At 44.3% G+C, this 14875-nt stretch overlaps 1 protein-coding gene across 1 annotated transcript; it reads left to right on the top strand.

Annotated features, from left to right (window-relative positions):
* The first annotated feature begins 12875 nt into the window (after positions 1 to 12875).
* Positions 12876 to 13814, top strand: LOC141975571 (olfactory receptor 52E2-like). The gene has a single exon (XM_074936074.1). The coding sequence runs from the start codon at positions 12876 to 12878 to the stop codon at positions 13812 to 13814; it is 939 nt and encodes a 312-aa protein (XP_074792175.1).
* Positions 13815 to 14875: the final 1061 nt, after the last annotated feature.

Genomic DNA, 14875 nt, shown 5'->3' with positions numbered 1-14875 from the left:
GTGACAGAATTAATAATCACTAACATGGTAAATATTTTATAGTTATTAAAATCTAGAAAGGTGGTTGAACAATGAGATGGCAAGAGGTACAGAGGGCAACAGAAAATTTAGGTCATAGTCTAGTCCAGAGAAATCCTGAGAGGGAGCTAACCATGCCAGGTGAATGGGTTGCATGATGGCAGCTCTCTAGTTGGAATGGGGGCAGCCTAGGATGGGGAAAGAGAGTATGAACAGGGGGTCAGAATATGACAGCAGAATGAAGCAGCTGAGGAGCAAAGTGTGATGTGTTCTCTGCAAGGTTCCACCTGGAACTGGAGAACCACTGAGCCCACTGATTCACCAGCCAGGGCTCCCTCTCTCATTGTGTTGCTGGGACAAGTTGCAGACCCTCTCCCAGTCCTGCACCTCCACCAACATTCCCACAGGCAGGGACACACCCAGCTGCAATTATATGAAGGCTCCCTGACCAGCCATTGCATGAACCAACAATAGAGAGACTACAGCCAAGATAACCACCAGCTCCCGAGCCTAGAACCCCAGAGCTTTACTGTCCTGCCCTGGTCCAGACTCTGACCAGTATGAATTTCTTACCCGGTTTGCCCCTTCTTCAGTGTGGGGAGGACAATGCACACTTTTGGTAACGCCTTCACCTAAAGGCACCCTGGGTTTAGATTAAAATACAAAACAAATTTATTAACTACAAAAGATAGATTTTAAGTGATTATAAGGTATAGCACACAGATCAAAGTTGATTATGTAGCAAATAAACAACAACAAACACACTAGCTTGATTGACTATGAATTAGCTATTTCTCAACTTGATTAATGATAAAAGCAGTGTGTCAGATTCTCTGAGGAGATTTCTGAACCATTAGCTATCATCTCTGAAAAGTCATGAAAGATGGGAGAGATTCCAGAAGACTGGAAAAGGGTACATATAGTTCTTATCTACAAAAAGGGAAATAAGTGCAACCCAGAGAAGTTCACACTACTCAGTTTAACTTCTATACCAGGTAAGGTAATGGAGCAAATAATTAAGGAATCAATTTGCGAATATCTAGAAGATAATAAGGTGATAATTGATAGTCAGCATGGATTTGTCAAGAACACATCATGTCAAACCAGCCTGATAGCTTTCTTTGACAGGGTAACAAGCCTTGTGGATAGGGGGAAAGTGGTGGATGTGGTATATCTAGACTTTAGTAAGGCTTTTGATACAGTCTCATATGACCTTCTCATTAAGCAACTAGGGAAATACAACCTAGATGTAGGTAGTATAAGTTGGGTGCCTAACTGATTGGATAACCGTTCCCAGAGAGCAGTTATCAATGGTTCACAACCATTCTGAAAGCGCATATCAAGTGGGGTTCCGCAGGGATCAGTTCTGGGTCCAGTTCTTTTCAATGTCTTCATCAATGATTTAGACAATGGCATAGAGAGTACACTTATAAAATTTGCTGATGATACCAAGCTGGGAGGGGTTGCAAGTGCTTTGGCGCATAGGATGAAAATTCAAAATCATCTGGAGAAACTGGAGAAATGATCTGACGTAAATAGAACAAGATTCAATAAAGAGAAATGCAAAGTACTCCACTTAGTAAAGAACAATCAGTTGTGCACATACAAAATGGGAAATGACTGCCTAGGAAGGAGTACTGTGAAAAGGGATCTAGGAGTCTTAGTGGACCAAAAGTTAAATATGAGTCAACCGTGTAATGCTATTGCAAGAAAAGCCAATATCATTCTGGAATGTATTAGAAGGAAAGCAAGACACAAGAAGAAAAAAGAAAAGGAGTACTTGTGGCACCTTAGAGACTAACCAGTTTATTTGAGCATGAGCTTTCGTGAGCTACAGCTCACTTCATCGGATGCATACTGTGGACACTGCAGAAGACATTATATACACAGAGACCATGAAACAATACCTCCTCCCACCCCACTCTCCTGCTGGTAATAGCTTATCCAAAGTGACCACTCTCCTCACATCGTCTACAGCCAAGCTCTGCGATACAACCGCATTTGCTCCAACCCCTCAGACAGAGACAAACACCTACAAGATCTCTATCAAGCATTCTTACAACTACAATACCCACCTGCGGAAGTGAAGAAACCGACTGATAGAGCCAGAAGAGTTCCCAGAAGTCAGCTACTACAGGACAGGCCTAACAAAGAAAATAACAGAACGCCACTAGCCGTCACCTTCTGCCCCCAACTAAAACCCCTCCAACGCATTATTAAGGATCTACAACGTATCCTGAAGGATGACCCAACACTCTCACAAATCTTGGGAGACAGGCCAGTCCTTGCCTACAGACAGCCCCCCAACCTGAAGCAAATACTCACCAACAACCACATACCACACAACAGAACCACTAACCCAGGAACCTATCCTTGCAACAAAGCCCGTTGCCAACTGTGCCCACATATCTATTCAGGGGACACCATCACAGGGCCTAACAACATCAGCCACACTATCAGAGGCTCGTTCACCTGCACATCTACCAATGTGATATATGCCATCATGTGCCAGCAATGCCCCTCTGCCATGTACATTGGTCAAACTGGACAGTTTCTACGTAAAAGAATAAATGGGCACAAATCAGATGTCAAGAACTATAACATTCATAAACCAGTCGGAGAACACTTCAATCTCTCTGGTCACGCAATCACAGACATGAAGGTCGCTATCTTACAAGAAAAAAACTTCAAATCCAGAGTCCAGCGAGAAACTGCTGAATTGGAATTCATTTGCAAATTGGATACTATTAATTTAGGCTTAAATAGAGACTGGGAGTGACGAAGTCATTATGCAAGGTAGCCTATTTCCCCTTGTTTTTTCCTACCCCCCCCCCGACGTTCTGGTTAAACTTGGATTTATGCTGGAAATGGCCCACCTTGATTATCATGCACATTGTAAGGAGAGTGGTCAGTTTGGATGAGCTATTGCCAGCAGGAGAGTGAGTTTGTGTGTGGGGGGGGTGGGGTGAGAAAACCTGGATTTGTGCTGGAAATGGCCCACCTTGATTATCATGCACATTGTAGGGAGAGCGGTCACTTTGGATGGGCTATTACCAGCAGGAGAGTGAGTTTGTGTGTGTATGGGGGTTGGGGGGGTGAGAAAACCTGGATTTGTGCTGGAAATGGCCCACCTTGATTATCATGCACATTGTAAAGAGAGTGGTCACTTTGGATGGGCTATTACCAGCAGGAGAGTGAGTTTGTGTGGGGGGGGCGGAGCGTCAGAAAACCTGGATTTGTGCTGGAAATGGCCCAACTTAATGATCACTTTAGATAAGCTATTACCAGCAGGAGAGTGGGGTGGGAGGAGGTATTGTTTCATGGTCTCTGTGTATATAATGTCTTCTGCAGTGTCCACAGTATGCATCCGATGAAGTGAGCTGTAGCTCACGAAAGCTCATGCTCAAATAAATTGGTTAGTCTCTAAGGTGCCACAAGTACTTCTTTTCTTTTTGCGAATACAGACTAACACGGCTGTTACTCTAAAACCATTTTTTTCCGGACATTGTTTCTCCCCAGCAGGTGAGCAACTGGCAACTGGGAACCTGCTGTTAATTACTCAGCACCATTCCAGATGTTAGGTAAAATTATTGGGATGTTCTAAACCTATTGCTTATCTCTGTGTATGCTTAAATCTAATAAACTGCAGAGTTAGATGATTGCATGATTACTTGCATTTGATTCATGATCAGACGGAATTGCTGGGTTCCCACTGATTTATTCCGGAGACCTCCTGGAGTAAATTGTTAAATTACCCCTTCTGGGGATTCTGGAAACCCCAGGTTACAGACTGCTGTCTTGAACTATGACCTCGCCTTGGGGTCCAAAACTTACCACTTTGCACAGTTGATTTGGAGATGATTTCAGCTGGAACTTTCAAAATACACACAATCCATTCCCGTTGTCAAAGACATCAAAAGTAGGTGTTGAGATGTCATCTTGGAGTGTCTGAAATGGATTAAACAGAGATTCCCACCAAAAGTCCAGGTGATTGAATCGTTTGCAGTACTAAGACCTTCTCGACCTAGAATGGTTGATATTTCATTTTTGCCGTTGTTTTGTGGAGACCTTGGAGAGTTGAAGCAGCAGTGGAGAGTTTTGTCTATGGTTCAGAGGCCTCATACTCAGGACAACGAAGTTTAGCAGTTTGGGCCTGAATTTCTTGAACACGCGGATGCTGCTAAGGACAAAGACTTTTGTAAACTTGGCTTGTTTGTTCTTTCATTGGTGTCGCTACCTTTTAGCAATGCTGCAGTTGGATGTTATTCAGATGAACTTGATAAAAACTAAACAGTGCAACAAGATATAAATTTTAGAGAACATTCTTTATGTTGGAATGTACATGCTGCGACATAAAATCTATTATGAACAATTTGCGGCAACGAAAGGAATGATTGCACTGCTCACTGCTGATATGTATGACCAGCAGCAGAAGCATTCTACTTCTGACGAAGACAGTAAGGATGAAATGTTGCCTTTTAGAGACTAATGGTAACAAACTAATTCAACTCAAAACAGTAACAAACTAATTCAACTCAAAATATGAACACGCACGACTGTCATTGAAAGCAAATAGAAATAAATAATTTAATAATGTTGTTGTTTTTACACTACATATATTTTGGGCTACTTTTGATCTTTTTTGACACCATTATTTGCTGTTTTTTGTTTGAAACCCCTGCCAACCTTCAATCGAGATACAAGTACCAGTATGATGGTTTTGATTTTGAGTTTCTTTGTTTCATACATTTGTTGCTAATGTGGACAAACTTCTGCTGGGACTTGTACCTATTTAAAAAAAATCAAATCTGTAGTAGGTATGCAATGAAAGCTTCAATTTGTATTTGATGTCTAGATGAATGTGTGAATAAAAAACCCTTTGTTTCAAGAAATAGATGGGACTACTTTTCTGTTAAGTTTTAAGTGATTATAGGCTATTAATGCAGTAGAAATCTGGAAAACTTGAGCAGCAACTCAAGCTGAATTCGAGGCAGAGCAGCAGGAGTCAGAAACACAAGGGCCAGAGAAGCAGCCCAGAAGGCAGAGCTGGGCTGGAGCCAGAGCAGCTGTGGTGAGGCACAGCTTGGAGGGCTACAGCTGGAGCAGACCAGAACAGGGAGCTGGGTCAGCATAGACCAGCTGCGCCAATGGGGAGCCAGGGCTGCGCTACAGTGGGGAGTCTGAGGCCAGAGCCATTCAAAAGGCCTTTGCCCATTACTGAACACATTGGCCGTACTTTCTCTGTATTGTATCCCATAAGTTTGTATCTGTACATATCGTATTGCTAGTATAGTTTCATTGTTAATTTCAGACACACCAAATAAATTCACATTTAGAGACTTTTTAAGGCTCGGCTCTGTGTCACATGGAGCTCCACACTTCTTATTCCTTGCTTGGAGAATGCACCAAAATTTTCTTTCACATGTGTCTGTATAGCCCCAAAATCTTACCCAAGTCTGACATGCCCCCCTGTAATGTCTCAATACGGTTGGACTATAGCGGAGACATTCATCAAAAACGTTCTGTCACTGCTCTCAAGAGAATTTTCAGAAGCCCCCAGGGAGCCAGATGGTCCCTATGTAACAAGGGCACCTGACAAGGGCAAGGTGAGAACTTACTCGGTATCGCTGAGCTACTGCACACCCGAACGCGGGGTGCAAGATAAACTGTTCGATTCTATGAGCAAAGCGAAGAGACTGCAGAGGCAACAAACAGCACATTACTTGAAGAACTCGACACACAAACTAGACATGAACAAAGTGTCTTACTACTGTTTCGATCGTGCAAACATGAATTATGGAAAGTGACAATCAGTGTACCTTGCCTGCAAATTGCTCAGCCCACGATGTGCACAACGCCATGAAACAAGCTATCAATACCCTGCAACCTGATATCTAGACTCTGGTGATTAAGACGTTCAATCATTTCTGCTGTTCTGCTAAGAGAGTAGCAGTGTTGAAGGATGTGTTTGACTTTGTGAATATGGACTATGCCACTTTACTGCACCACATTCTGACACACTGGTTCAGTCTTTTCCCAGCTGTACACAGGCTTGTAAATACATGGCAGGCTTTGTCTGGGCACTGATGAGTATCCAAAATCTCTATGGATGCTGTTTTCCGACATGGAAAATGGTGAACAAGGTGAAGGGCCTAGCAAAGTTGAGGTTCATCTGCCTTTCCTCCAGAATGCCCTGAAAGTCTTCAGTGATACTGTGCTCTGCTTGGAAAATGAGAGTGTGATGGCATGAGAAGTGTATGCCATAATGAATATTCTGAGAAAGTTCAGCAATGGAAGAATAACACATTCATCAGATCCAAAGCTGAAAACTGAGATGCTGTCAGCCACTGCTGAATGTCTCCGGAAAGACTTCCTGAAATGTTATGGTGTGTCGGTCCAATATCTGGGAAAATGTTTTGTTTTTTTTGACAGCTGGCTACTTGTTCAATCCTCAGTGCTTGAACATCAAAGTTAAGAGGGACTTCAAATACAGGGATCAGGGCACCACTTACATAGTCTATAGCCCGCACCTCGAACCTCTGAATTTCATACTTGAGGTCTGCTTAAAGTGCAAGTCCTAGCCCCAAACAGAGCTCTTAAATGCAGCAGAGCTTGTGCTGCTCCTGGCTTTCCCTTTGGAGCAGGGAGTTCATTTATAAACAAAGGAAGGAAAACATTGCCAAGTATCCATTTAAAAGATAGGAAACAAAGGGTAGGAACCAATGGTGAGAATGGACAGAGGTAAATAGTGGTGTCTCCGGGTGTCTGTATTGGGACCAATGCATGTTCAACGTATTCATAAATGATCTGGAAAAAAGGGGTAAAAAAACAAAATTACTCAAAATAATTAATGACTGCAAGGAGCCGCAGGGGGATCTCACAAAATTGGGTGATTGGGCAACAGAAAGTCAGATGGAATTCAATGTTGATAAGTGCAAAGTAATGCACATGGCAAAATATAATCCCAGTGTGAGGATGTGACACAGCAGGGAGGGGGGAGTGTTGACCTGGGAATGTGCCCTGGGGGTGGGAGACCTGAGAGCCTGTCACCTGAGCCAGGAGGGAGAGGGGGAGGTGACACCTCTGCCCAGGAAGACAGACTGCAGGAGGGAACCTGCTGGGTGGGTTTAGTTTCAGTTTGGGGCTGGGTGGAGGAACACAGGGAACCCCAGGGCTGGGGTCTAAGCTCCCTGCTCCCCCAGGAGGACTTGACTGAGGGGTCCTGGGTGTCCCCACAAGCTCTGTTTTGGACTGTGTTCCTGTTGTCCAATAAACCTTCTGTTTTACTGGCTGGCTGAGAGTCTCAGTGAATCCCAGGAAGAGGGGTGCAGGGCCTGGACTCCCCCACACTCCGTGACACCCAGCTATACTTACAAAATGATGGGGTCTAAGTTAGCTGTTAGCGCTCAAGAAAGACATATTGGAATCATCGTGGATAGTTCTCTGAAAACATCTGCTCAATGTGCAGCGACAGTCAAAAAAGCGAACAGACTGTTGGGAATCATTAGGAAAGGGATGGATAATAAGTCAGAAAATATCATATTGCCTCTCTATAAATCCATGGTATGTCCACATCTTGAATACTGTGTGCAGATCTGGTGGCCCCATCTAAAAAAAAATCACAAAATAAAAAGGCTTTTGGTTGGTATCTAAAAGAAATACAAAAACTTAAAATACAAAAAATCATAAAAAGCTAATATTCACTAACACACCTCAGATGGGCAGAGAAAAGGAACCAGGAGCCTGGGGGACAAGACACTCAACCGGTGTGGGAGAAGGAAAAGGACAAAATGCTGCAGGACAGTGTGGCCAAGGCAGAGGAACAGCTGGAGCTCCAGAGAGAGAGAGAGGGAGGAGAGGCAGCTGCAGAGAATGAGGGAGGTAGCCCAGCTGGAGGAGAGAATGGGGGCATGGTTACTGGAACATGGCTGGAAGTTGAGGGAGGACGACAGAGCTCTGCAGAAAGACTTCTTGGCAGTAGGTTAGACTAGATGACCCTTGAAGTCCCTTCTAACCCTATAATTCTATGACACTTTTGAGCAGCTGGCCACCAAGACACAGGCCCATAAGATGATTCGTCCATCCACAGAACCATTCTCAGCTCTCTGCAGTCCCTGCTCCCCATGGCAGCTGCTCACTGCGAGGCCGCTGATGGAGTGTCCTCCCTGGGGGCACGGTTTTGGTGCTGCTGCACTTGATGCAGTGGCATCGATTTTGCAGGTCTGGTGAAGACACGCTAAATCAATGTGAGAGCGCTCTCCCGTCAATGTCTGTACTCCTCCACCCTGACAAGCATAAGGTAAGTCGATGGGAGAGTGTCTCCCATGGACACAGCGTGATGTAGACACCACAGTAAGTGGATTTAGCTACCTCGACTTCAGTTACATTATTCACATAACTCAAGTATGTCTCAAGGATGGGCATGGTGTGACCGGGCTCCCATTGGGGGCCAGCTGAGGTCACTCAATTAGGGTGAACTGCAAAGAATGGAGCAGGCAATCCTCCAGCGGGCTGGCAGATATTCCAATATTTAGATTTACAAAGCCAGCACAAAACAGCTTCTATTATACCTCACTGGTTACTCAGAAGCCAGCAACACAGTTCCCTTAAAATAACCACACCTCAGGCCTCCACCTAGGCACACAAGTCAAATAGGATAAAGATTACTGAAAATCTCATTTAATCATATAATAGAAAAGGTTCTACCAATCCCAAAGGATTGTACACATTACCTCCCTGGTTATTGAGTATTCCAGATCTTATCCAAATACATGCTTACCGCCAGTTAGTAACTAAACTAAAATTTATTAAAAGAAAAAAGAGAGTGTATGGTTAAAAGCAGGGCCGGCTCCAGGCACTAGCTCTCCAAGCAGGTGCTTGGGGCGGCACTGAGAATGGGGCGGCAGTCCGTCTCCCGCGGTGGCAATTCGGCGGCAACTCCGCCGCTCTTCCTGCAGCGGCAGCTTTTGGGTGGCAGCTCTGCCGCTCTTCCGGGCGTGTCAGCTCTGCCGCCCTTCCGTCCGGGCGCGGCGTCAATTCGGCAGCGCCTGCTTGGGGTGGTAAAAGTGGTGGAGCCGCCCAGGTTAAAGGATCAATATATATACAGATGTGAATTCAATTCTTGAAGTTCAGATACACAGCAGAGACAGTGAGCTTTGTAGTTGCAAAGACTTCTTTGAGAAATAGTCCATAGGTTATAGTCCAAAGTTTATACTTCAGGGCAGTACAGTCGGAACTGGGATCTCAGTCCTTGTGGCTTAGATTTCCCTGCATGAATTCTCAATTAGATCTGAGATAAACAGGATCAAGACCCAAGGGCCTTTTATACAGTTTTCTAGCATCTACTTGACCATACAGTCCTGGGTAAACAATAGGTTTTAGATGTACCCTTCTGTTTTCTAAACACTACCGATAATAAGTTACACAGATCAACAAAGGGCAATTTATCCATTAGGCAAACTATCAGCACAAATTTCAAAGACACATCTAGACAATGACCTTATTTCACCCAAGATTCATCTAAATGTTAATATTCCATTTTGCCCTGACAATTTGAGCCTCTGTTAACAGCAAATCATTTCTTATTCCTGAGGCTCACAGGCTGAAGCTCTCCAGAGTCTATTTTCTGCTCTTCCAGCTGTTCATGGAGCTGAGGGAATTGCCTGGGAGTCCTGGCCAACCTGAAAGTCCTCAGGGACTGTACAGGGGAATCATAAAGGTTGCTGTACAGCACGGCGAGTGTCAGACATGTGAGACTCATACACTGATGCTTTGGGCTCTGCCTTTCTGTCTCAATAAGGAGATTCCTTTTCTCTGCAGATTGGGATTTCGGTAAGTTGCCTGTTTCTGCAATAATTTTAGTGCTGAGGGCTCAGGGAGGGCTCCAGGGTTCATGTCAAGAACCATGTGGGCAGGAATTCACCAGCACAAACAACTTGAACTGCTTAATATTGTCAGAAACACCAAGGGATTTACCTGGAATAGTTGGAACTAAAAATTTATTAGAAATAGTTTAGACAAATATTTGTTTTTAAGATCAGTTCCTTGTCTCTTACTGTGTCCTTCTATTTGTCTCAGTAGCTTCCTTTTTTTTGGTCTATGTGTTTTTTCCTCTGGTTCACTCAAGTGTTACAATTTAGCAACTTCACTGGCCTCTTAAGAAGTGCAGCCAAGGCCTCTGCAGTGGATATCTGTGTTACCAGATGTTTCACAAGAAGAATGGAATATACAGGATTTCACACAGTGGAAAGATTCTGCTCTCACATTCTGCCATTGGTGGGTCACTCTAGATTTACACTGACCTCCCTGAGAGCAAAATCAGAGCCCCTGTGTGTTTTGGAATCCCCATCTCTCATGCCTTGTCTCAGAACGCCACATAAATTGGGGGTTTCCTTCAAACTTTTCCAGCACCATAGATAATAGTGCTCTCTGTAGCAGGATGTGAATCTGGGAGTGATTTTCACAGCCGGGGGCCAAAATTAAATACTAAGGGTGAAATATTGTACCATTGAGTTCAATGGCAGAACTCCCAGCATGGCCTAAGTCCTCAAGTAAGGACTTAAATGAATGTCCTGATTCACACCGGCCATGAACCTCCAGTGAGTTCAACTGGAGTTGTCCTGTCACTGCTAAAGATGGAGTGAGCTCATTTGAACCAAAGAGGAACTGACAGGAGAGTTGCTGAAATCCTTAGAGATTCATAAAGTCATAGAAGATTAGGGTTGGAAGAGACCTCAGGAAGTCGTCTAGTCCAACCCCCTGCTCAGGCAGGACCAACCCCACTAAATCATCCCAGCCAGGGCTTTGTCAAGCTGGGCCTTAAAAACTTCTAAGGATGGAGATTCCACCACCTCCCTAGATAACCCTCCTAGTGAAATAGTGTTTCCTGATATCCAATCTAGACTTCCCCCACTGTAACTTAAGACCATTGCTCTCAAATCCCCCCTCACTCTCCTCTTCTTCAGTCTAAACAAGCCCAATTCCTTCAGCCTCTCCTCATAAATCAAGTGCCCTGGTCTCCTAATCATTTTTGTAAATGAACAATTAGGATTTTTTTTTTCAGAGGCAAAGGGAGGGTCTGGTTTCTCTGTGGCCCTGCATCTCTGGGTATAGAGAGGATGAGAAGCATCAAAAGGCAGGAGAAATAAAAGCAGGTTTCTGGCTTACAGGAAACCAGGCGGTGTTGGAAATCTCACTATGGGCAGTTCAGGGATGCACAATGTTTGTGTGTGTTGGTGGGAGGGGGGCGTGCAGTATGCACATTACAGTGGCACAGATACCTGAAACTGGACAAAATAGGGAATGGACATCCTGCCTAATGCACAGAGCAAAGAGGCGTAATGAGGCCTCCTGGGATAGTGGGTGTCTCAGACTGTAATGGAATGTGGACCTCACTGTAGCAGACTGTCTCTGACCAATCCCCCGTCTGGACTATCCCTCCTCCCGTGAGCAGCCTTACAACAATCTTGTGGTAATGTCAGCAATTGCCAACATGGAACACCAGCCTCAGGAAGGGGTGTCTGGGTTTCTAATGGGCTGCAATACGTTAAAGCATTGTGTCGTTTTGAGGCAGAGTTACTCACACTAGCTCCTTCTAGTCTCCACGTCCTCTCTCCTTCTCACCGGGTCTGTCCCTCTCTCCTTCCCTGCACAGCCTGAGCTGCTGCTGGGGTTCCCTTCACTGAATAGGTTCTTTTTCCCGGGTGCAGGCAGACACTGAGTTTAACTTAGTCTGAGGAAGTATTTCTGGGAGCTGTCTCTGTGGGATCTGGCACCTGCTGATGGTCCCGGCTGAGGGGTAGCACTGTGTGGCAGGGCTGGAAGTTGTGAGGTGGGGAACATACATTGACAAGTGGCCAGCACTGGAGGTTCTGTGGCAGGGACTGGGATATATAGTCATGTGGGCAGTACTGAGTGTTATGGAGGTGGGGAGAAGGGTATAAATGGACAAGCAGGCAGTGCTGAGGGTTGTGGGAGTAGGTAGGGAGATCTACACAGAGAAGCAGGCAGCACTGTGGTTTGTTGGGAGAGGCTGAAGGTGTAAAGCCTCAGTATCCATGTACATGTCCAAACCCTTCCTCATTCTTGCTTAGCTCATGGCTATAAATACATCTTGTGGCAAGGAGTTCCTCATTCTATTTAGGCATTGGGGGAAGAAAGCATTCTATTTTTATCAGTTTTGAATTTACCACATTTCAGTTTAGTTGAATGTCCTCTTGACCTTGTGTTATGAGACAGGGAGAACTTATTCTCCATCTACTCTACCAGTGAGTATTTTCTCATATCTCCTCTTATTCATCTCCTCTGTAACATAACAATCCCAGTCTTTTCAACCTCTCTCCGTATGATGGTTTCCCCAGGCCTTTGATCATTCTCATTGCCCTGGACGTAACCCCTCTAGTTCTGCAATATCCTGTGTGAGAAGGGTGCCCAGTACTACATAGAGGAGACCAGAGGAGGGTGAAATATTGACTGACTGATCTCATGCCATTGTATTTTCTGTATGGTTTCCTAACCCACTCCTCCTGGACCCCAATGTTTTGCTTAGTTCAAGCTTTTTCCTCCAGTGGGCATATACATCACAGTTTATTGACATTGAAATTCATCTGCCATCTTGCTCCCTGTTCTCTTGGCTTGTTCAGTTCCCTCAGAGGACTTCTCTGCACTTGACTCTGACCTAAATAGTCTGGTGCCACATGTAAATGTTGCCACTTCACTGATCACCTCCAGATTGTTGTTAACTATAAAATATTTATCATACTATTTTCTATAAAGGGCGTAACCCCCCTTCACTGTGCTTCTCTTCCTTTACAGGCACCTTGAGCACTTCTGAGCCCAACTGATGCATTGTCCACCTAATGGCAGTTTTCAACATCACCCACTCTAACCATTCAACATTCATCCTAATGGGCATCCCTGGCCTGGAAGCTGCCCACATCTGGATTTCCATCCCTTTCTTTATATTCTACATTATCAGCCTGTTTGGAAATTTTACAGTTCTGTTTGTTGTATACAAAGAGCAGACTCTCCACAATCCAATGTACCTGCTGCTCTGCATGCTGGCACTCACAGACATCGCCACACCTACCTGTGTCATACCAAATGCACTGTGTATATTTTGGTTCAATTTGAAAGGTATTACTATGGGTGGCTGTCTCACCCAGATGTTTTTCCTTCACACTGTTTCTCTTATGCACTCCGCCATCCTTGTGACAATGGCCTTTGATCGTTACGTTGCCATATGTAACCCTCTGAGATACACCATCATCGTCAATAACAGACGTATCGCTAAACTAGGGTTCGTGGGACTGATAAGAGCTGTTCTCTTCATTCTTCCCCTGCCCCTGCTCCTGAGCCGGCAGCCATTCTGTGCAAATCGCATTATCCCCCACACTCAATGCGAGCACACAGCTGTGGTGACGATGTCGTGTGGGGACATTAGAGTGAACAGGATATACGGTCTGGTGCTATTCTTTGTAGTCAACATGTCAGACCTGACACTCATTGCCCTGTCCTATGGTCTAATCATCAGGACTGTCCTCAGAATCCCCTCCAAGAAAGCCCACCAAAAATCCCTCAACACCTGCACAGCCCACATCTGTGTGATGTTGACGTATTATACTCCCAGCCTCTTTTCCAACCTGACAAACCGGTTTGGTCAGGGCATCGCTCCCCACATTCACATCATCTTGGCTGACCTCTATCTCCTCATCCCTCCCATGCTCAACCCTATCATTTATGGGGTCAGATCCAAAGAGCTTCGTGACAAAGTGGGCAAATACATCTGCAGAAAATGATCACCATGGGTCACTGATTGAAATCTTTGTGACAAGAATTAGAAAGTATATGTCCTCATTAATCCAGAGTGCTCTGCCCATGTTTGGCTCAGCTCAGCGTTGTGGGAAATGTTACCTGTTTTTTCCATGTCCAATACTTCAGGAAGCCTGGAGGATAACCAAAGACTAACAGTAACAAAGTAATTTAATACAAAATATGGACATTGGCTAGCATCACTCGCAATATCTTGTGGATATTCTTCCACTGTGGCTAAACAACAAAGGAAAAGAAGAGGCAAAAAGGCATCTTTTAAAAAGTGGAAGTTCAATTCCATTGAGGAAAATAGAAAAGAGCATAAACTCTGGCAAATGAAGTGTAAAAATAGAATTAGGAAGGCCAAAAAGAATTTGAAGAACAGCTAGCCAAAGACTCCAAAAGTAACAGTTAAAATTGTTTTAACTACATCTGAAGCAGGAAGCCTACTCATAGCTAGTGAGGTCACTGCATGATTGAGATGATAAAGGAGCACTTAAAGACAATAACACAGAAACTAAATGAATTCTTTGCATCAGTCTTCATGGCTGAGGATAAGAGGGAGATTCCCAAATCTGAGCCTTTCTTTTTAGGTGAAAGTCTCAGGAACTCTCCCAGACTGAGGTGTCATTAGAAGAGGTTTTGGAGCAAATACACACATTTAAAAGTAATAAATTGACAAGACCAGTTAGTATACTAGGAAGGATACGATTCAACATATTCATAAATGATCTGGGAAAAGGGTAAACTGGGAGGTGGCAAAGCTTGGAGATGATACAAAACAACTCACGATAGTTAAGTCCAAAGCAAACTGCAAAGATTTACAAAGGGATCCCATAAAACTGGGTGACAGGGCAATAAAGTGGCAGATGAAATTCAGTGTTGAGAAATACAAAGTAATGCACATTTGAAAACATAATCTCAACTGTACATATAAAACGATGGAGTCTAGATATGGTGTTACCACTCAAGAAAGAGATTTTGGAGTCACTGTATATACTTCTGTGAAAACATCCACTCAATGTGAAGCGGCAGTCATAAAAGCTAA

The sequence above is a fragment of the Natator depressus genome, chromosome 1 (genome assembly GCF_965152275.1).
Source record: "Natator depressus isolate rNatDep1 chromosome 1, rNatDep2.hap1, whole genome shotgun sequence".
Lineage (NCBI taxonomy): Eukaryota > Metazoa > Chordata > Testudines > Cheloniidae > Natator > Natator depressus.
This window is presented reverse-complemented; position numbering and strand designations above follow the sequence as displayed.

What these genes read in the sequence shown, in the direction of transcription:
- LOC141975571 (XM_074936074.1), top strand. Translation starts at nt 12,876, where the DNA reads ATGGCAGTTTTCAACATCACCCACTCTAACCATTCAACATTCATCCTA.